This window comes from Bubalus bubalis, chromosome 9 (genome assembly GCF_019923935.1).
Source record: "Bubalus bubalis isolate 160015118507 breed Murrah chromosome 9, NDDB_SH_1, whole genome shotgun sequence".
In the NCBI taxonomy this organism is placed as follows: Eukaryota; Metazoa; Chordata; class Mammalia; order Artiodactyla; family Bovidae; genus Bubalus; species Bubalus bubalis.
The window spans coordinates 30,272,999-30,295,786 of NC_059165.1; the positions used below are offsets into that span (position 1 = coordinate 30,272,999).

The following is a 22,788-nucleotide window of genomic DNA, read 5'->3' on the forward strand; positions in this document are numbered from 1 at the left end:
GAAAGGACTAGTGCGGGTTCCTGTACATCAGTGTTTAACCCAATATACCATGCAGCCCTCCAAGCATTAGCCTCCTTCCCCATACACACTCAATTAGGCACATTTACGTCTCATTATCCAATATGCAATCATGAGTGCTAATAAAAACCGTTGCTACCCTCAACAATGTAATCAGTGCCATTAGTCTCTCAGAAACTCTCCTCTGCTCTGGTGCCAAGTCTGCTCACTCACCCATTTATGTAGCCATGCATTCATGCACATGTAACCTTTTCTAGGTAGCAAAGGTCAAGTGCACACCTACTATGTGCCTTGCCAGGCAAAAAAGTCTGGGGAACCTGCCCTGACAGGTAAATGGTTATACTACAGAATGGTGAGGGGCACAGCAGAGATTCAGGTGCTACAGAAACCCAGAAGAGGAAGTGGATGGAGAAGCCCAACTTCACTCCCAGGACGAGTTCAAATCCCAGCCCTGCCATGCTTTGGCTCTGAGAGTTGCGCAGTCAATTTCTATCTCTAAGTTCCATTCATAAGACAGAGTTAATCATCCTAGTGCTTCCCAGGTGGCGCCAAAGGTCAAGAATCTGCCTGCCAATGGAGGAGACTCAGGTTCGATCCCTGGGTAGGGAAGAGACCCTAGAGTAGGAAATGGCACCCCACTCCAGTACTCTTGCCTGGAAAATCCCATGGACAGAGAAGCCTGGCCGGGTCTCAAAGAGTTGGGTACAACTGAAGTGTCTTAGCATGCACACACAGACGCACCCATGGAAGAACCAGGCTCTTTCCCTTCTGGCAGGCTATAGTCCATGGGGTCACAAAGAGTCGGACATGACTGAGTACACACGCACAATCATCCTAGCATCCCACAGGGGTGTTGGGAGGATTGCATGAGATGATGCCTAATCAAGTGCCTTGTCCAGCACATGGCACAGAGTGCATGCTCAGGAAACAAGGGCTACTAGGAGTCAGCGCCCTAATCTCAACCTTCGGACACGTGCCACTGCAATCCATTCTCCTCTTGCCTGAAAGGACAAGAGGAATCCCACAGTTCAGAAGGCTGAGATCGAGACAGAAAAATCCTCTTTCCTCAATTATACATGGACAAATAGGGCAGCAAATTCCCGAGGACAAGAATAGTCTTGGCCAAGAAGGTGCACAATGGATGAGGCCCAAGTACACATCAACTCTTCCTGCCTGGAAGACCTCAAACTGGGTTCTTCCACCTGTCAGACAATATGCTTCTCCCCTTCTCAACCTATACTTCCATCAAAGTCCCAGAGACAAAGACACTAGGAACCTTCATTCTGGATCAGGATATCTGGACCACAGATATAAAATGAGAGTGGGCTGACTGGTGTGATGGGCTGGAGATACATACATACATCACTCAGACTATCCATTACAGACACATGCTGTATGCTGCTGGGGACTTGCTGTAGGGGACTTGCTAAAAAATAATCTGGGGACGACACGGACACATCTACCTTCTGTGAAAAAAATCTGTATGCATGAGCCTCCCTCCACCATCCCTGCCCTCTAGGTTGTCCCAGAGCACCGTTTTGAGCTTCCTGAGTCATATGGCAAATTCCCACTGGCTATCTATTTTACATATGGTGCATGGAAATCAAGGGAAGTGAAAGTGTCAGCTGCTCAGTCATGTTTGATTCTTTGTGACCCCATGGGCTGTAGCCTGACAGGCTCCTCTGTCTATGGAATTCTCCAGGCAAGAACACTAGAGTGGGTAGTCATTCCCTTCTCCAGGGGATCTTCCTAACCCCGAGATCAAACCCAGGTCTCCTACATTATAGGCAGATTTTTTACCATCTGAGCCACCAGGGAAGCCCTGTGGAAATCAATATATGTTTAAAAAAAAAAAAAAAGGAATATATGTATGCACACATGACTGGGAAGTTTCTGGAGAGATACACAAGAAATGGCTAGCAGTGGTTACTTCTGTAAAATTGGGGAGATGGGTTGTGAGACACAGAGTTCTAGATTCTATTTAAAACTCTTCTAAACTGTTATTTATATATGAGCATACATTATCTATCTATATCTACAGTGACATCTCCATCCAACTCTGTGTGAAACGAAACACAATCTGGCTTCACAAGCCCCTGCTGGTAGCTCTTCCAGACGTGGGGGCTGGCCAGGAGGTGGAGGGATGGGTGGAGGGGACTTACTGGTGTTGTGGTCTATGAAGTAATCTCCGACCTGTGGGTCGTATGCCTCTTCCCATCCCAGCGGCAGCTCGTCACTAATGCAGTCAGCAAAGGTGAGCGGTTTGGTGTACCTGGCGAGGGAGAGGAGAAAGAGACTCCGTCAGCCTACAGTCCCCAGAGAGCTGCATTCGTGGCTGCCTATAGCCTCCCTGCCCCTCTGGGCTGGCCCACCAGATGCAGAAGCTCTGCGCCCCCGGCCCCATCGTCCCTGGGAAGATGAACGCTTATTGGAGCAGCAGGATAAGGTCACCTCGGAGGGAGGTGGAGAATCTGCTCTGGTCCCAACTTTGCCACCAACTGGGAAGGGATTTCAAGCGAGTCGCCTGCCTTCTCTGGGCCTCACTGCTACGTCTCTAAGTGAGGGGTCACAGGGAAGGGCTCGAAGGTCGAGCCTGGCTTCTGGACTCAGACTCAAATCTCTCTCTGGCTTCTCCACTCGCAGGGCACTTGACCCACTCCAGCCCCAGCCGTCCTTCAGGCTCTGTCCATGTTTGTCTTACCTATTTCCCCTCTGAAAAGCTAGCTTGCTGCAGCACCGAGAAGAACAGATGTTCCCTCCCTGTGAGTTTGACCAAACGCAGTATGTTTTTTTTGTTGTTGTTGTTTTTTGCTTCCTGGGCTGGTTCCCAAATGCCTGTACCCACGGCTGTCCTTCTTTGTACAATCCAGGCCAAACTGATTTTTTAGCTATAACCACCCTCGAAGTCCCCATATTGGGACTTCCCAAATGGGGAGTGAGGTGGTGGTAACCATTCAGTCTCGCCGACTATGTCAAATAGACAAACCACCCAACTAAATGGACAAAGGGTCGTCAAGGCTCAAAAACATCACAAGCCCTTGGTCCAGCACTTTAGCCAGCATGCAGGGAGCAGGGAATCTGGATACATCGAAGTCAGCCTGAGTGGCCCCTTTGGATGGCCCGGTTAGTTTCTCCCCATCACTGCATCTGCCTAAAATATACACACATAATATTCTCCCTGGCGTGCTGCAGTCCACGGGGTTGCAAAGAGTCGGACACAACTTAGCAACTGATCAACAATATTCTCCCTCTCCTGTCTGCTCCCGCCCCCTCCCACTTCTGGAAGACTGAAAGGTTGTGCTTCAACACTTTTTCGACAGACTGGCAAACTGAGGTACAATGCAACAGGAGGAAAGATGAGTGGGATGGGGTCTAGGATTCCTGGTCAAGAACTTCCCTCCAAGCCATAGGAGATGACTCTCCTAGCCCATGCAATCTCCTTCCCTCTTAAACCCACCCCAAATTAATCTGAAAAGCAAAATATGTGCTGAGACTTCCCTGGTGGTCCAGTGGCTAAGACTCTGTGCTCCCAGAGTCTTAGCCAGGGACCCAGGTCCAGTTCCTGGTCAGGGAACTAGATCCTGTCTGCTGCAACTAAGACCCAGCACAGCCAAATAAATTTTTAAAAAGAAAGAAATGCAAAATGTGTGGGGAAAAAAGAAACCGTGAAAGAGCCCCTGGTAGACAGACCTAGTGTGTTCACATACCACTATATATCCAGGGTCTGGTAGACTGAGAACATATCTACCGGCTGAAGGAGTGGATAGCACCAAAGCTCTGTTAAACATACTGCTGTATTATGGGAGACAAGGAAGAGGCAGAGGTCTATATGATATAAAATAGACTAAGCCCTATCCAATACAGATTCAGTAGGCATCACTTATTAGCTGTGTAAATATGGCAACTTAAGTGTCCCTCTCTGAGCCTCAGTATTTTTATCTGAAATGTGGGGATAATAACTCTCCAAGTTGTCAGGGTAAATAAAGTCATGATTGTAAAAACAATTAGATCCTGGTGCGAATGAATGCTGAAAGAACATTCTTCTCCACTTCCCAGAAGGGTTGGCACTTATGCCAACCTGGATAAAGTTTCTAAAAAGTCGTCTTCAGCGCAATCCACCACTACCCCGCAAGCCCTGCCCACCCCAAGACTCCAGAAGCAAGAGACCATGTTCCTCAGTTCCTCCTCCTCCTCAAACTCCTGTAAAAATGGTTTATTCCCACTTCCTTATGGAGGATGAAGACCAGTGACCAACAGTGAAATCTCATCCAACATCATTTCATCTAACACATTACTGAAAGGGTCTCTGAAGGAAAACTCTGCACGCAGGCCTACCCTTCCACAGCAAGTGACTGTTACTGAGGACAGATACATCTGGGGAGGGAACAGGAGTGCTTGGGCCAACCACAGTCAGACCCTTCTGGTTCATTCCTTTCCTTGGGTGCAGCCCTGAGAAGCCCCACCTACCGGCCTGGTGATGAAGATAGGAATCTTGTTATTTACACTTTGTAACCCAGAAAACCAAGAAGACAAAGATATATTCCCTCTCCACAGCTCCCTGAATCCATGAGTGGATCAAAATTCTTTCCCCCCTCCCAGGGTTGTGGGGGGTGGTGAGGTGGGGAGGAGAGGAAGAACTTTCCTCGTGGTCCAGTGGATAAAAGTCCACCTTCCAATGCAGGGGACATGGGTTTGATCCCTGGTTGGGGAACTCAGATCCCACATGCTATGGGGCAATTAAGCCCATGTGCCACAATGAAAACCCAGGGCAGGCAAAAAAGATAAACAAAAATCTTCCATGGGGATGAATTAAATGATTTCATCAATGGTGCATTTAAGCAATAGAATCTTATGTCCCCCATGATCGGTTATCAATAAATATTTGTGGAATGAGTGAATATGACCATAAATATCTAAGAACAAAAAATAATGGTGTATTTTACATTTTGCTAACATGGAAGAATGTTCTTAACATACTATGAGAAAAATGACATTTTGAACAAGAAACGCTTTAGGATATTGTTTTAATACAGTATTTTTGCCTGAAATGTGTGTGCGTTTGTAGAAGAGAAGCTGGAAAGATATACATTAAAATGCTATCTTGGTAGAGGGATTTTAACAATTTAATTTTTTTCTTTTTAATCTTTTTAAAATTAGTTTCTCTGTAATATTCCTATCTCAACTGTAAGCAAAATAGTTAATGATGGCTAAATCAAGGCCTAGAAAACAAGTTTGTTCCCTCTCTAGGCAGCAAGTGCTTTTCCTCTATTTGACCAGTGAGAAAACACACCCAACATCTTGCAGCTGGCAAACACCAGAGGTATAACCTGAAGCCCCACCGCCTCACTCCAGAACCTGAGCTTTGCTAATAAAAACTGACAAGACCAAGGGAGTCTCAGGATAATGTGGAAGCTATGCCTGAGATACAGATGTCAAAGCTGGGCTGGGGGAAATCGGAAGCAGGCAGAAGGCACCTGAGCTGCAGCCTACCTGCACCTTCAGTTTTCTGCGTCTCGGTGCAAAGCTACTCAACACATTTGGATAATGCACAGTTGCTTCACGAAAAGACAATTAATTGTTCTAAAGTCATCGTAACAAGGGATTCACTGAGCACTCTGTGTGAGGCTGGAGATTGGGGGAGGAGAGGCAGGTCTAAAACACCAAAAATGCATCACTTTTCCAGAAAACCATGAACTTTACTGCTCATTCCAGCCTTGGACATCAAGAAGTCAGACCTGAAATAAATGTTAGTTACAAGCATCAGTCATGTACCTGACACTGGATTTCCTACCAATGCTGAAATGCTGATTCCCGCCTATGGTGAACGCAGACATTGTGCTCAACAGGTATAAAGAAGAGGAATCAAGAGGACCCAATGTTAGCCAGAGGGGGCAGGGGAGACAGGAAGGCTTTTGGGTTTGATATTCGGGCTTCCCTTGAAAGTGATCATGGAGAAAAAACCAGAGGACTGACATCCTGACTCCTACAGCTCTTCCATGGGAAAGAGAAAAGCTTCTATTGGAAGACTACACAACTTACAAGAAATCTGGACAGCAAGCTTCTCTGGAACAAATGCCAAGAGGGGGATGAATTATTCAGTGTGCAGGGACGTGTCATTCAGAGAATCAGGATGAAGAGAAGCATTTTTAGCTGTACAAGGATTTAAATACACACACACACACACACACATTATATATATGTGCACCCACTCCTCATCCCAGACAGAGGAACTGTCCGTTTAAACCAATCCCCTCTGGGAAACTGTGGGTGCTTCTGTGGCCTGCAGTGCTTCCCCTTGGGCAAGTGCCAAGAATGTGAGCTGGGAAGAGATGTCTGCTTTCAGATGCAGCCAGGACTTGGGGGCCTGCCTGCAACTCACAGCCCCCATCCTCTGATGACGCGATTCACCCCCATTCTGTCCGGTGCGGTCCCTGCCTCCAGGCTCCAAGTCCTGGGCTGCTGAAAACCCAGATCGTGAAATCAAATGACCCAAATGCTGAAGGGGTGAGGGGGAATGAGGGAGGGCGCCAAGAGAGAACCAGTTCTGCCTCTTCTTAATTACCAATCTCTGGAGGAACACAAACATTCCTGAATGTTTCACAACAGGCTCTCCTGGAAGAAGGGGCCCGGATGTGTTGCCTTGGAGACAGGTAAGGCTGTGTGGGATCACCTGTCCGAGAACGTGGGCCCCTGTCCTCTGTCCAGCTCCATGTCCCCACGACTGGCTGGCATTCAGTATTCAGACAGTACATCTTTTCTAAGGAGGCAGCTCAGAGGAGCAGAAAGCCTTCTGCCAAGTCTAACACTGGGTGGTGATTCTCTTGGGCCTGAAGAACGCGTAGCATATCTTTCATGTTCCTAGTGCTTCCCGAGCAATCTGAACGCTTCCCACAGTAACCTCTTTATGGCCCGCCAGCATGAGGCTGGCCCCCAACCGGGCTCTCGCCAGGGCCAGCTGGGCGGGATCGCTTTCTAAAGGGCCCTGAGGACCACATGCCAAGAACTGTCCAAACTTTCAGCTGAACCTCTCCTCTCAACCCTGGGCACAATGGCCAGGCTGGCTCTTCCCGCCCTGGGGTGTTTCACACGCATGGTTCCCATAGCTCAGGACTGCACAACTCCTGAGGAGATGCAGCCATCTCTGGACTGCAGCAGAGCCCCAGGACACACAGACCCTCGACTTCCACACCTGCAAGGCTGGGGTGACTGGACAAAAGGGCAATCTTTGAAGCTCTCCTTCCTTCCTTGAATTCCATTTGGTTCAAACACCTTCATTCATTCCTTAAACAAATCTGGGGATGAAAGTAATCACCGTCTCATAGTTGGTTAGGAGGGCTGAGCACACGAACCACAGTGGAATCTGAACAAACTTCCAGCTACAGAAGTGGACAAAAGGACCCTGCCCTTACACCCCTGGCAGGGAGACATCCCAACCAGAAAGTGAATCCACAGGATCATTTCAGGGATTCGTGCTGTTCAGAAAAATACAACAGGGTGGTGGGATTATGTGTAAGGGTGGGGTAGGTTGGGGCAATCAAGGGAGGCTTCTCAGAGGAGGTGATCTTGGAGGGGAGACCAGATGGTGGGAAGCATCAGGAATAGCCAGCACAAAGGCTTTGGGGTGGGATAATGTTGGTGTGAGGAACAGAAAAGAAAGCCACATGTGAGCCACATACGTCATGAGTGATGGAGTAGAGATAGACAGGGGCAGATGCTGGGCTTTTAGGACTTTGGGGTCCCTGTTAAGACTTTGAGAGCCATCCTAGTGTTGAGCCATAGAGGGTGACCCAGAGAGGCTCTCTGATTCACCCTCTCCTCACCTCCTTTCTCCCTGCTTTCCATCAATCCTCCAAACAACAAAAATTTATTGCATGGACACAATAGCCTGGTCCCATGCTAGGAACGACCAGAGCTCAGACATTTGAATAAGCCTTGTTTCTGCCTTCAAGAGCAGAGGGCCTGGCCAAGCAGTTGAGGCTTACCCTTAAAGCAGGGAGTAGCTGATCCCTGTGACAGTATGTACGGAGGTTATGCTACCTTAGGCTGCGAACCGTGGGCAGTGAGAGGATGCAGAGATAGTTAATAAGATGCTAGGTCACAGGCTTCCCTGGAGGCTCAGTGTTAAAGAGTTCGCTTGCCAAGGCAGGAGACAAGGGTTCAATCTCTGATCCGGGAAGATCCCGCCTGCCACGGAGCTGCTAAGCTCATGGGCCACAACTACCGATCCTGTGCTCTAGAACCAGGGAGCTGCAAGTACTGAACCACGTGCTGCAACTATTGAAGTCTGCGTGCCCTACAGCCCTGGTGGTCCACAACAGAAGCCACTGCAATGAGAAGCAACGGGAGAGTAGCCCTCACTCGCCACAACCAAAGAAAGGCCCTTGCAGTAACCAAGACCCAGCTTAGCCAAAAACAAAAATGAATTAATTTTAAAACAAAAAAGATGCCAGGTCTGCTGTACACATGTGAAAGAGCAAAGCGGTGGGAGAAGGGAGAGACTGAGAGGACGGGGCATAGTCAGGGGAGGCCGGAAGGAAGCAGTCCACAGAGGACGGTGGTCAGCTCTGGGGCTAATAAGGAGGCAGGGTAGCTGTACCCACATAGGCTGAGGAACTGATGCTGGGGTGAAACCCACACCCTGCCTCTTCCACAGCCACAGGCGTGTCACCTAACCTTGTTAGGAGTTTCCTTCTCTGTGAAACTTAGAAGGCCCAATCTCATAAGGGTGTTGTGGGAATTAAATGAGATAACCCATGCAAAGTGCTTAGTACAGGGCCTGGCATGTAATAAGCCCTCAGAAAATGTGGGCTGTTAACGTGAACAGCAGAGAGACTTCTGTCCTCTCCACTGCGAGAATTGTGTTATCTTTCACCTTCAGTTTGTTGGATATGTTCGCTATCACCGTTCTCATCATCGCTGTCCCCATTTTTCATCTCAAGAGATAAGAGTGGTGGTTAAAACTCACAAGCTCTAGAGTCAGCCACCTGGGTTGCAAGGCAGGCAGCATCACTTACTCACTCTATCCCGTTGGGCATGAACCCCTAACTTGCCTGAACCTGCTTCTTCATCTGTAGAGTGGGGATACTCAGAGTGACTACCTGGTTAAAATGAGCTATGCTGAGCCCATGGCACACAGGGCTCCACCCACATTCACTTTCTTACCAGTTAGGTTTTACATCCTTTTCTAAAATTAATTTTTTGGGGAGTGTATTTGCTTTATAATGCTGTGTTCATTTCTACTGTGCAGCAAAGTGAATCAGCTACATGTATATGTATATCCCCTCATTTTTGGATTTCTTTCTCATTTAGATCACCACAGAGCACTGAGTAGAGTTCCCTGAGAGGTTTTATATTCCTTTCCATGATGAGGCAAAAACCTGTCCGTGCTGCTGCTGCTAAGTCGCTTCAGTCGTGTCCGACTCTGTGCGGCCCCATAGACGGCAGCCCACCAGGCTCCCCCGTCCCTGGGATTCTCCAGGCAAGAACACTGGAGTGGGTTGCCATTTCCTTCTCCAATACATGAAAGTGGAAAGTGAAAGGGAAGTCGCTCAGTCATGTCTGACTCTTAGCGACCCCATGGACTGCAGCCCACCAGGCTCCTCTGTCTATGGGATTTTCCAGGCAAGAGTACTGGAGTGGGGTGCCAGTGCCTTCTCCACCTGTCCGTGCTAATAGCTGTTAAATCCTGAACTATATTCCACCACCTCCCACCCTAGAGGAGCTGGGGTTGGTTACACTCCCTGGTTTTTTGGAAATTAAACCAGAGAAAGTTAAGAGATGACAGCTGGATTGGCTTTGGCTCTCAAACTGTGTACTCTGAAGAAAGCATTTACACCAGCAATTTCCAAGTTCTCTTTCTCTTAAAACCCTCCCTCCCTCTACTCCCCAGACACCTGTCTTGACATTCTGGTTATCCGACCCCCAGACTTCCTTCCTTCCCTCCTTTGGCTGGGCTGGTTTATCTAGCCGCTTTCTTGGTCTGGACACTCCCTCCCATTCCTGGAATTCTATGGGGAGGGGAGGTTCCAGACTGTTCCCCCTACCCGCTCTAGTCTTCAACCCAGGCTTCAACAAACCAGTAGCTCACCTCCCCCTGATAAATCTAGCTCTCGCTCTGCCCTACCCCCACTGAGCTCTTGGGATCACACACCCCAGCCTTGGGTCTGTTCCCTCCTTCGCCTCCATCCCCATGTCTCTATGCCTACTCATGCCCAGATGCCCTGCAGCTCGCTGACACAGCGGTGACTGTGCTATTCCTCCACGTCTCACTTGCTGGAATTTAAGATTAAGATTCTGAGAAGCAAATTATGGGTTAGCAGGGCCAAGTCTGGCCTCCAGATATGTTTGCTTGTCTACTGTAATGTTGTACTTTAAGAATGGAGTTAGCACGCCTTTTGAAGTCAGCCCCTCACTCGTTGCACACAGTCCCCTCTGCTCTCTAACGTGTTTCTCCTGCATCTTGTCTTATCAAGAGGCAGCCTGTGTGTGTGCTCAGTTGCTAAGTTGTGTCTGACTCTTTGCAACCCCATGGACTAGCCTGGCAGGCTCCCCTGTCCATGGGATTTTCCAGGCAAGAATACTGGAGTGGGTTGCCATTTCCTTCTCCTGGGGATCTTCCCAACCCAGGAATCAAACTCGAACCTCCTGTGTCTCCTACATTGCAGGAGGATTCTTTACCACTGTTCCGCCCAGCAAGCCCAACAAGAAACAGTACAGAGAAGTCATTAGGAGCACTCTAGATCCAGACTCTCTGGGCTTTGACTGCCAGTTTCTAGCTCTGTGACCTTGGGCAAGATACTTATACTCTCTTGGGCTGTTTCACACTTGCAGAACAGGAGAAATAATAACATACTGATGGAGCATGCATTCTGTGCCTGGAATTGTTCTAAGCCCTGTACATATATTGACTCACTTGGACTTCATACCAATGCCATTCAGACCCACCTTACAGTGTTCTCTGAGGATTAGATGAGCTAATGGATGAAACAGCACTTTGGTACACAGTTTGTGCTCAACAAATGTCAGCAACACATCATTATTTTCACTGCTGTTCAAACGAGGCGCCTGATGCAGGAGTAGTCAAGAATGCTAAAACTGAATGTGATATCTGGGATCTGACAAATCAAATCCTTGTTTCATTGGTGAGAAAACTGAAGCACAGAGAGAAAGACTTGGCCAGAGCCACCCAAGGACCCAGAGGCAAGACTGAGACTAAAACCTGGCGACCAACCTCAGGCCTGCATCACTCATGACAGCATGAGATCAAGTCAGCCTGGTGCTGAGTTTAGCTCCATTTGAGATGCAGTGATCACCTGAACAGCCCTCAAGAAACAGCTATTGGTAGTACTGCCCTATTATACTGAAAGGAGAATGATCGCTGGGCCAGAGCCCATATTAAACTATGGAGTTCCCATTCATGGATAGATAAGGTTGGCACATGGGCCCTTCATTTTGCTTGTTTCCTCACTGAAGGGCAATTCTCTTGAACAAAGCACTGGGTATATATGCTCCCGCCTCATCCAGCTTCTTCCAACTCCACTCTCATTTCCAAATTGGGAATTAGGCTAAAGAGGTTCTGGCCCCATAGAAAAGGCCAAGAGAACCAAATGGAATTCCCAGTTCCATCTTCCTTAGCCATATAATCTTAGGCGTTCCTTCCCCAGCTCTAAGCCTGCTTCCCCATAGGTCAAAAATAAAGCAGTCAAGAGAATCTGCCTCACAGGGCTCTAGTAGTGTTGAATGAATTAGTACCTGGGAACAAGTCAGCAGAGCCCTTGGCATGTGATGCTGGGCAGGCATGCAGAGCTCTTCCATTTTGATTTGTTTTTAAATTTTTTGCAAGATCTTATTCCCTGACTAGGGATCAAACCATATTCACCCTTGCCAGGGAAGCCACAAGAGCTCCTCCTTTATGAATGTAGGCCCCTGAGGGCACTCAACCCCCAGCTTTGCCCCTTTCTAGTCTCAAGAACTGGATGTCCAAGGGGTCCTCCCAGGTGCTGGTCTATCCAGGAGCTTCCAGCTCGGAAGGACAAAGGCCACCACCACCCTTCCCTGGAATCTGGCCATTCCTGTTCCTTGACTTCTGACCCTCACCCCAGCCATGCAGCCTGAGGAGCTGGTCCTTCCAGAAATGGAAATGGCCGTGAAGGCTTCTCTGGGATCCTGATCTGTGGCTCATTCCATGACTACACAGTTTAGGCAGAGCATTGGAAGGGGATCTGGGTTTCAATCCTGACGTGGCCACTAGATGAACCAGGCCCTTAGGCAAGGCACCGACCCTCTCTGGGCTTCCCATCTGCAAAACAAAGGAGTTGAAATGTCATGTTTCTAAGGCCCCCTTTATCTTGCCAGTCCTCAAAATCAAGGGCATTGTGAGGTTGCAATGAAACAAAACATCTTACTGGACCATGGGTTCTAAGTGAAATAAATCAAGCCCTTTATCTTCACAACATTTCTGTGAGGCAGATAGAGCCACCCTTATTTGACCACCAGGAAACTGATGTTTCAGTGTCACGTAATAATGATAATACAAGCTAAATCTCCCCGAGTGTTTACAAAGTACAGGCACAGTTCAGGATCCCACACACAGACTCTGTCTCAATGATTCTAAGCTGCACATTTTAAAATACATTGTAGCATCTCTGAGACTGGGATGTGTGTGAGCACTGCTGACATCTTTCAACAGTATCAACCAGGCTGTGGTCCTGATGGAGCTGTCACTGCCCACGTGTGCACAGACATCAAAGGTGTTACAGGCTTGGGATGAAATCCCAGAGACAATAGTGGAGCACTTTTAACCCCTAGGAACCACATGGTTGTGGGGAAGGGTGGAGGAGGCAATGAATAGACATGTTTAGCAACATTCCCAAAGCAGGCGTGCAAGGGAGGCTCCCTCTGCATAATTGCCATGCTAGCCACAGAGCCCAGCACCAGAGCCTTTGAGCTGCTCTGTGGGTCCTATAACAAGGCTGCATCACCAACGCTCAAGGGCATCAGGGACGAGGATATTAGAAGGACAGGCATCAATAATTCTGAGTTAAAAAATGACTCCAAAGAATTTGATTCAAAGTGAGAAAATGTATTAGGAACACTCGAGCATTACCTTTTTTTAGGTATTCCTTTTTATTTTTGTATGAAAAAAGCAGTATGTGAGTTTTAAAAAAATCTGAAAGATTTGAGAAGTATGAAATAAACATTCTAGTTTATTTTAAAACATTGGGTCATAATTTAAATGGCAGCATTTTTCCTTTCTTCACTAAGATAAAATAATGGTACATCTTAAAATCAGTGCTAAGTTGATTAGTGTTAATAACCCCAAGCTGGAAACAGTCCAAATGTCCATCAAGAGGGGAATAGATACATAGATTAGTACATGTGTACACTGGAATATTACTCAGTAATAAAAAGGAACAAACTATTAGCACAAACAATAGCACAGATGAATCTCAGAAACATATTGGGCAAAAGAAACCAGCAGGGGAAAGAGACTATTCTGTACAATTCCATGTATATAAAATTCTGGAAAATACAAACCAACCTATAAGGACAGAAAGCAGATCAGTAGTTGCCTGGGGATGGATAGAGGGAGAGAGGGGTTAAAGGCACAAAGAAAGTTTTGGGGGTGATGGGAATAGTTGTTATACTGATTGTGAAAACAGGCTGACAGATGTATGTGTGCCTGTCAAAAGTCATCAAATTGCACTCTTTAAATACATACAAGTTAGTGTGCTTTAATAATTCCTCAAAACTGTTGTAAGAAAAAAAAAATACAAGAAAATCACATATTTGATGTTTTGATGCTACATATTATCGGGTTTAAAATAATCTAAGTACTATTATCAGCTGCATTTTACAGATGTGGAAACTGAGGCATAGCGGGGCAAGCTGGTACATCCTGGGACACTCAGTTTGTCAAGGGGCAAATCTAACTGGCTTCAAGTCTCAGCTCTGCCACCGAGTGACTGTGGTCAAGTCCCTTCCTCACTCCATTGCCATCATGAGGCGATGACACATGACTGATCACTAAGGGACCTTTCCGGACTGGGTTTCTAACACTGTGACCTGAGGACTTGTCCAGGGTCACACAGCCACAGAGGAATGGTTTCTCCTGGCACCCAGGTTTTCTGACTCTCCTCGATCCCTGGTTCATATGCATTTGTTCTCTGAACACTCCTTCTGACACCTCCTTGTGTATACAGCAGTGATCCTCAGCCTTGAGCTGCAACACAATCCCCTGGAGGGTGAGCGCTTGTTAACTCACACAGAGCTTCATAGAGAGCTGTGACCCAGAGTTTCTGAATCTGGGATGCACTGAGAATCTGCATTTCCAACTAGCTCCCAGGGGATAACGATGCTTCTGGTCCCAGCACCCTACTCAGGACCCACTAGTGTACAACATCCCCTATCTCATAGTTTCAGAAACTTTATTCGTCACTTTTTTTAGTGAATTTTTTTTTGGTGTATAATGGCTCAGTGGTAATGAATCTGCCTGCCAATTCAGGAGCCACAGGAGATATGGGTTTGATCCCTGGGTTGGGAAGATCTCCTAGAGGAGGAAATGGCAACCCACTCCAGTATTCTTGCCTGGAGAATCCCATGGACAGAGCAGCCTGGTGGGCTACAGTCCATGGGGTCACAAAGTCAGACATGACTGACTGAGCAAAAGCACACAGCACATAGTTGCTTTACAATGTTGTGTTAGTTAGATAGCAAAGTGAATCAGTCACGTGTATACATATCAGTTCAGTTCAGTTCAGTCGCTCAGTCATGTCCGATTCTTTGCGACCCTATGAATTGCAGCACACCAGGCCTCCCTGTCCATCACCAACTCCCGGAGTTCACTCAAACTCACATCCATCGAGTCGGTGATGCCATCCAGCCATCTCATCCTCTGTCGTCCCCTTCTCCTCCTGCCCCCAATCCCTCCCAGCATCAGAGTCTTTTCCAATGAGTCAACTCTTCGCATGAGGTGGCCAAAGTACTGGAGTTTCAGCTTTAGCATCATTCCTTCCGAAGAACACCCAGGACTGATCTCCTTTAGAATGGACTGGTTGGATCTCCTTGCAGTCCAAGGGACTCTCAAGAGTCTTCTCCAACACCACAGTTCAAAAGCATCAATTCTTGGGCGCTCAGCTTTCTTCACAGGCCAACTCTCACATCCATACACGACCACTGGAAAAACCAGAGCCTTGACTAGACGGACCTTTGTTGGCAAAGAAATGTCTCTGCTTTTTAATATGCTGTCTAGGTTAACCCCTCTTTTTTTTTTTTAATTTCCTTCCCATTGAGGTCACCAGAACACTAGCTAGAGTTCTCTGTGCTGTACAGTAGGTTCTCACTAGGTATCTATTTTATACATAGCAGTGTACACACGCCAATCGCAATCTCCCAATTCCCCTTCTCATTCCCTTAGGATCACCAGCAGAAGCTCTTTCAAAGCTGAGCCATGCATTTCACATTGAAGGAATCATGCCAGAGCCCCGCAGAGGACACGGCATTGGACCCCCTACTATTCTATGGGCTGTAGAAGCAGGGCAGGCCCCAGGTTATTCATGCAAGCAGGCAGGGCCTTCCTAATGCCTTCCCTAGATGCTGCGGCTGGGGAAGCACACGGCGGCATAGCCTGGCCACGTCTAAGGATCTCAGAACCTGCAGATGCCCGAGTATTTGCTGACGGCACCACAGTGGCCGGCGGACCCAGCCCAGAAGCTCGCCTCGCCTGTCCACCTGACTGCTATTTCTTTATTCTCCAAGACGGCAGAGGCCTATGGTTTCTGATTACAAAGGAGCTCTGCACGGGAGTTGAAAAGAAAATGGTTTTCACCTCTGAAAAGTACAACTGGAAGGGTTTATGTTTTCCTCCCATCGTTTCTTTCTAAAGAATATAAACCCTTGTTCCCTGAAGGGAAGCCCTACCTGCAAGTCAGCGTTAAACACCAGAGGAGGAAGGCGCCTTCAGAGCTGAAGGCGGCTGAATTAAAGTCAGCCGTGAAACAAATAAGCAATTAAAATAGCTATTTTGGGAAGCCTTGGAAAGCAGCAGATACAATATGAATTATTCATTCAGGCTGCCAGGATGACTTCGGGGCACTGTCCTCTGTGCTATTGTTCTCTTGCTCTTGTTCATTCAGCCGTTCAAGCACAGAGAGGGGACACAATACCCTGGCCCTGGGACACGGGCGCCGAGCGAGTGTGTGCGCATGTGCGCGTGCACGCGCGCGTGCGCGCGCGCACACACACACACACACACACACACGTGTCCTCCACAAGGAGGCCAGGTGGCTACTCCAGATGGTGAACCACATGGAAAAGAAACCCACAGGTTGGCAGACACCTTCAGCTCCCATGCCAGGGGAGAATATATGAATTTCCAATTGGCCCAAGAGGGGTGTGTGTGTGTGTGTGTGTGGTCGCGTAAGCACATATGGCATGGGGAGTGAGTCATAGGCGATCACCTGTGCAGAGCAAGAGAGAATGCATACAGTGTTTCTAATACTTCACAAGCTTCCCAGCTGCTCTGGGGTTGATTCGGGGACTCAGGAGGCAATGGGTGGGATCTGGACAATTAGTTGCACATCACACTGAGCCCACCCAAGGTCTGGACATAAAGGAGGAGTCCCCCAGGCTTGGTGGAAGGGCTCTATCTGGGCTCTGAAGCCATCAGCCCCCTCCTGCTGCCTGACCATAGAAGTAGTGCTGTGTTCTCATACCTTACACCCATGCAGGAGACCTTGGACAAGTCCCTTCCGCTCTGTGGGCCTCAGCTTCCCCATCAATGAAACCAGGGATATGAGCTCCATCTTAACTGATCCTTCCAGGTTTGACATTTCATGGTACCATTTTGTCACAAAAATCTAGCATCTCAGAGATGATTTGCATGCTCCTGTTTTGACCCTTTAGCAAGTCAAAGCTTTTAAAGAATACTAACACACAGTACTTTACATGTGCCGCCACTGCTGCTAAGTCGCTTCAGTCGTGTCCGACTCTGTGTGACCCCATAGATGGCAGTCACCAGGCTCCCCCGTCCCTGGGATTCTCCAGGCAAGAGCACTGGAGTGGGTTGCCATTTACATGTGCTACTTGTCATTCGATTCTGATAGCAATCCAGTTAAGTGGTTCCCATGATGATCTCCCATGGTACAGATGAGTACATGGAACTTGGAGAGAGATGTTAAGAGAATGACTGAGAATTTGTATTCAGGACTTAACTATGACTCAGAAGGTGAGTGGAGATACTGACTCTACATAATTGGGAGGACAGAAGGGGAGTTTTTTAAATACCATGGAATTGAAAACTACCCTCTATAGCTTTAAACTATAAAGTCTGGTAAGAAGGGAAAATTAGGGGGCTATTTTTGCCCTGGCTACAAATATTAGGAATGGATATTAGGAATGCTGTGGGTGAGGCTATGAGAGAGGGGGTGGTTGTCTGGGGAAGATAAAGAGAACAACTTTTTGGTCAAAGTTTTTAGACAAACTTCTAAAAGTTTAGACAACCCAGGAGCAGAAGTCACAGGTGACAAAGGACAGGAGCAGTCAGAAGCACCCAGTTCCTAAAAGACAAGGGGCCTCTTAAAAACTTACAAACTTCACCCACTGTCTTAAACAAAACTGCACAAACGCTCCGTGGCCAGCTGCTGTTCTGACCCCACCCAGGTGGGAAGATTTACACTCAAAGATGTTCAAGGCAACATTAGTTATCATAGGAGGGAAAAAATGTGCACAGCCTCAATATCTGTAGGGAATGAACAGGTAGAAAATTTTGGTTATAATCATTCAAGTAACTGTTTGAAATATATGCTCAGGAAGCATTTTGAATGATAAAAGGGAGAAGGCTTATAGTACAGAATTGAAAAGAAAGTTAAAAAGCAGGATACAAAACTGTGCCTGCAGCATAACCTTACCTGCCTGCAACTAAAGAGGAAAATGACCATAAGGAAAAAAACGCCAAAATGTTGAGTGTTTGCCTTTTACTGGTGGGGATGGGGTTTGGGTTGGCTGGTTTGTTGATTTGTTTGGCTGCGTTCATAACCAGGAATAAGGCAAAAACCCCTAAACCACCAAGTATATTTTTCAGCCCTGCTCTTACTCCCTCTTCATAAAAAAAAAGTCATTTGAAAATGAATCCTAATTTTCCTCTTATAGACAAGTTCAGAGTATAGGAAAACACTAAAATAGTGAATGAAGAAGACAAGCATAAACAGTAGTTTTGTGATTCCTGCGTGAAGTGGGGTCACTTCTCTGCACTCCCAATGCAGGGGCCCCGGTTCGACCCCTGGTCAGGGAACTAGATCCCATATGCCATAACTAAGACCCAGCACAGCCAAATAAATGTTTTTAAAAAAGAAGAAGTGGGGCCATGAAGCAGCATGGAGGCCAGTGAGACACCCCAGCACAGCCCTGGTCCATCTGCCAGGAGAGAAACAGAGGCTGCCTCCTGGGTCTCCTCTCTAAAGCCGGAGGGACCAGAAGGGACCAGTCTGGGAGCTTGTCTAGAGACTGATGTGAAAGGCCCTGAGGATATGGGAAAATCATTACTAGATACTCTCCCTGCCAACACCTGGGTATGAAGAACCTTGGAAAAAAAACCAAACCATTACCAATCACCCCAAATGAAGTGTTGTTGGAGGAGGGCTGCTGCTGCTAAGTCGCTTCAGTCGTGTCCAACTCTGTGCGACCCCACAGATGGCAGCCCACCAGGCTCCCCTGTCCCTGGGATTCTCCAGGCAAGAACACTGGAGTGGGTTGCCATTTCCTAGTAGAGGATAATAAACAGGGGGCGGCTTGGAATATTTTATGGTTCGAATAGAAAGTTGATAGAGATCAGACCACAGCCTGTGATAAGACCATGGTTAGAATACTCAGCAGCAGGGGCTGTTAAAACAACCCTCACCCCAGTCTCTCTGCCCCCAGAATGTTCTGGCCTAGGGAAAAATGGTAGCAGCTTCCTGCTGGTGCCGGTAAGAACACAACTCCCAGATCACTCAGTGCAAACTGCACGCTATTTCATGTGATCCGTGCCTTTGTCATCGCTGTTCCTTCTGCCCAGAACACTCCTTCCTTCCTTCCTTCCACCCTCTTTCCCTCCCTTCCTCACTCCCCACTCCTTTTTAAACAATATATGTACTTCTATTATCTGTTTATATATCCACCAGTTCCAGAAGTTTCATGAGGATCTGAGCGGTGACTTACTCATCGCCGTAACCTCAGCATCTTACATGAGTAGACAGTGAGTGAATGTTCACTGAATGAATAAATGTACTTAAAAAAGAGCAAACGAAGAGAGAAATGGTTCCTGGGAATTCCCCGCAGGGTTCAGAGCAAGGTTCACCAGGTTCCAAGTCAGGCTTGACTCAACAAAGGAATTTGTGAGCAGGTCCTCAGAGTGCCTTTGCATTCTTGACCCTATATGATCCTCAAATAACCATCACAAAAGCAGCATCGTTACTATCTTGACTATTCCCCCACTTTACGAAGGAGCAAACCAATACTCAGAGACGCTCCTCAATCAACAGGGCTCCCAAGACCCTGGTTTGTGCCAGGACTGGACCTGGCCCACCACTCAGTCCCATCCACCCTGAACTGTCTCGATGGCTCCCTCCGCTCGTTCCCAGCTGGTAACTGGAGATGTGTGGCAATGGCCAATTCTCCTGCTTCCGGGTAGTGGATTACCCACTGGGTAGCTGAGGGGGGCTCGTCTCCTACTCCTATGTCACTCTCATTAGCGTAATCATCACCATGCAGAAGCGGAATTGCCCCTGACACATGCAGGCCTTGGAGGGCTCTGCTCAGAAGTCCTGGGAGAAGGAGGTGACCCTCGAGGGTGGAAACAACCCTTGTGGATTGTCTCTGAGGGTTGGTTATTCAGGAGCCTCTGCTGACTCTATCACTACACATGCTCCCCAGGTCAGAGCGGGGGGTGGCCTGGGAATGTTCCCATCAGCTGACTTAGAAGACCCTTGCCTGATACTCAAGCACTTCAGCTACTTTCCCACAGACAGCAACATAGAGTGGCCCAGAGCCTTAATTAGGTCAGAGGAGCGGGCAGGGGTTGGGGACCACAGAGGCTTGGGTCCCCAGTTGTGAGATCTGGTGCCAGACTCTTTACCTCTGTGGGCTGCACACAGCTGGCTCCCCACCATTCTGCACAGAACAGAGCTCATGAAGTATGCACTCCATCGCTTCTCTCTACTTTTTCTCCTGAGTGAAGCCTTCCAAGAAATATGCTTTTTTATCTATTTAACAAGTCTGATCAGTAGAAATCATGTGACAAGATTTCATGGTGGAAAAAGAACATATTTGGGTCTAGTATCAGTGGAAGAGGGCTTCCCTGCTGGCTCAGATGAGAAATAATCCGCCTGCAATGTGGGAGGCCTGGGTTCAATCCCTGGGTCAGGAAGATCCCCTGGAGGAGGGTGTGGCAACCCACTCCAGTATTCTTGCCTGGAGAATCCCATGGACAGAGGAGCCTGGCAGGGTCTCAAAGAGTTGGGTACAACTGAAGTGTCTTAACACGCATGCACACACACACCAGTCGAAGAACCAGGCTCCTTCCCTTCTGGCTCACTCTCCATGTCTTACACGGATGGGGACACTCATCCTTGAGTTTCGAGCTTTCACAGTCCATGACCCAGACCTTCAGCAGCTGCATTTCCGAAAGCCCCCAGATCATACCCATTTGTTCTCTTTGGGGTCTCCAAGGAAACTATCACCTTCTTGCTGTCCCTCTTTCCTCTGGCCCTTAGCTCCCCACCCACCCCCTGCTGCTGCCCTTCCTACACTGCAGTCCCCATTCCTCACTCCAGCTGTCGGCTTCCTCAGTTCTACTGCCCGCTTCCTGCTCACCCCTCACTCCATAGAAAACTCCAAGTAAGTCCAACCTTGTCCTTCTACTGCTTCAATTCCTTGAAAGTCTGGCCACCCAAACTAGAAAGAAACCCTAACTTTGGCTGTGGCCCAGCCCCCTGCCTATCTCTCCAGTCTCATTCAGTTCCCAGAACTCAACAGCCTAATTCCCGCCTCTCAGCCTCGGCTCACGCAGCGCCCTCTGCCCAGGATGCCACCGCCTGTCCCTGTCCACAGTCTGCCCACCGTTTGCATGGCTGTTGCCTTCTGTCCATCAGCTCTCAGCCACAACACCGTCTCTAAGACGCCTTCCCAGGCAGCCTTGTTGACTGTCTGTCTGTCCCACTCCATGGAGCCAGTCTGTGCTCACCACTGGCTCCCTAAGGTGGAGCAGAGAGTTAGCTGACGGCCCTATTGTCTGCTGAATGAATGAGACAGAGGACGTGTGAGTATCCCTTTCTCCCCAAGGGGAAAGGTTTCGAGTTTACTTTTTTGTCTTTGTTTTCCTTTACCCTCCCTCCAGAGGCACAGTCCCTGAGCCCAACACCTACCAAGCCAGCACCGGGACTCCTGCAGAGTCCAGGGCCACCAAGCACATGGCCCCACTCCAGGGTGTTATAGGTTTACCCATGAACCTCAGTGCCCTTGCACAGCCCATAGCAAACTGGAAATTCCCAAGAACAGGCCCTGAGAACCCTCCTGAGAAGGCTTTGAACTGACAGGGCCAGAACAGTCCATGAGGGTGAAATTCGCTGATGGAAGGGATGACATGGGCCTCTGGAAACATCTCTCTGTGGACTGGCAGAAGTCAGATCCTTGAACTGGGTCCATGATGAATACCTGAGGGTCCTATAAACTTCAGGAATTGTGATTTATTTTTGTACCTACTGCTCATGTTGGGCACACCCTGGGCTCTCATAGGATGGAGGAAAGAATTTTTTTTTTTTTTTTTTTTTTAAGTAGGGCTTCCCAGGTGGTGCAGTGGTAAAGAATTCGCCTGTCAATGCAAGAGAGGCGGGTTTGATCCCTGAGTTGGGAAGATACCCTGGGGTAGGAAGTGGCAATGAACTCTAGCCTTCTTGCCTAGAAAATTCCATGGACAGAGGAGCCCGGTGGGCTATAGTCCGTGTGCATGTGTGCATGCTAATTCGCTTCAGTCCTGCCCAACTCTTTGCAACCCCATGGACGGTAGCTCACCAGGCTCTTCTGTCCATGGGATTCTCCAGTCAAGAATACTGGAGCAGGCTGCCATTTCCTTCTCCAAGGGATCTTTCTGACCCAAGGATCGAACCCATGTCTCTTACGTCTCCTGCACTGGCGCAGGTTCTTTACCACTATTGCCACCTGGGCTGTAGTCAATGGGGCCGCAAGGAGTCTGACACGACTGAGTAATGGGGTACACAAGCTAAAATATACTTCAGAAATTTATCGAAATAGTTGAAATGTTACTTTTCCCTAGAGAGCAAGCAAACCAATGTAAAAGGATTCAACAATGAACCTTGACTTTTGTCTCCTCGACGGTATTGATATTGAAAAACGGAAGAAAACACATTAGCTTTTGGAGAAGCCTAAACTAATGAACAAATTTCTTTTACACAGTTATTATGTGCCCAGCACTGAATACTGTATATGACCTTACGCGTGTGTTGTGCTAATCCGCTTCAGTCATGTCCGACTCTTTGTGACCCCATGGGCTGTAGCCCCTTGGGCTCCTCTGTCCATGGGATTCTCCAGACAATAATACTACAGCGGGTTGCCATGCCCTCCTCCAGGGATATGAACTTAGAACCAGCTGGAAATAAACACAAATGTTCATTCACGCACAATAATATATATGAAGGCACGAAAACAACGAAGACATTGTTTCAAATGAAACTTTCATGAAAGGGGCCACAGGATTCAAAGAAAGAAGAGCCCCGCGGG

General features: G+C 48.0%; 1 protein-coding gene across 3 annotated transcripts in view; it reads right to left on the minus strand.

The window, feature by feature from the left end:
• Positions 1–22,788, minus strand: part of WWC1 (WW and C2 domain containing 1) — a 158,841-nt gene that overhangs the window by 78,034 nt on the left and 58,019 nt on the right. For 2 of the 3 annotated variants that reach the window (XM_025292279.3, XM_044947350.2), the window contains exon 2: positions 2,181–2,290. The exons of the other annotated variant lie outside the window; for it this stretch is intronic. In XM_025292279.3, the coding sequence (XP_025148064.2) occupies positions 2,181–2,290 (110 nt within the window). The remainder of the gene's footprint in view (positions 1–2,180; positions 2,291–22,788) is intronic. 3 annotated transcript variants of the gene reach the window in all.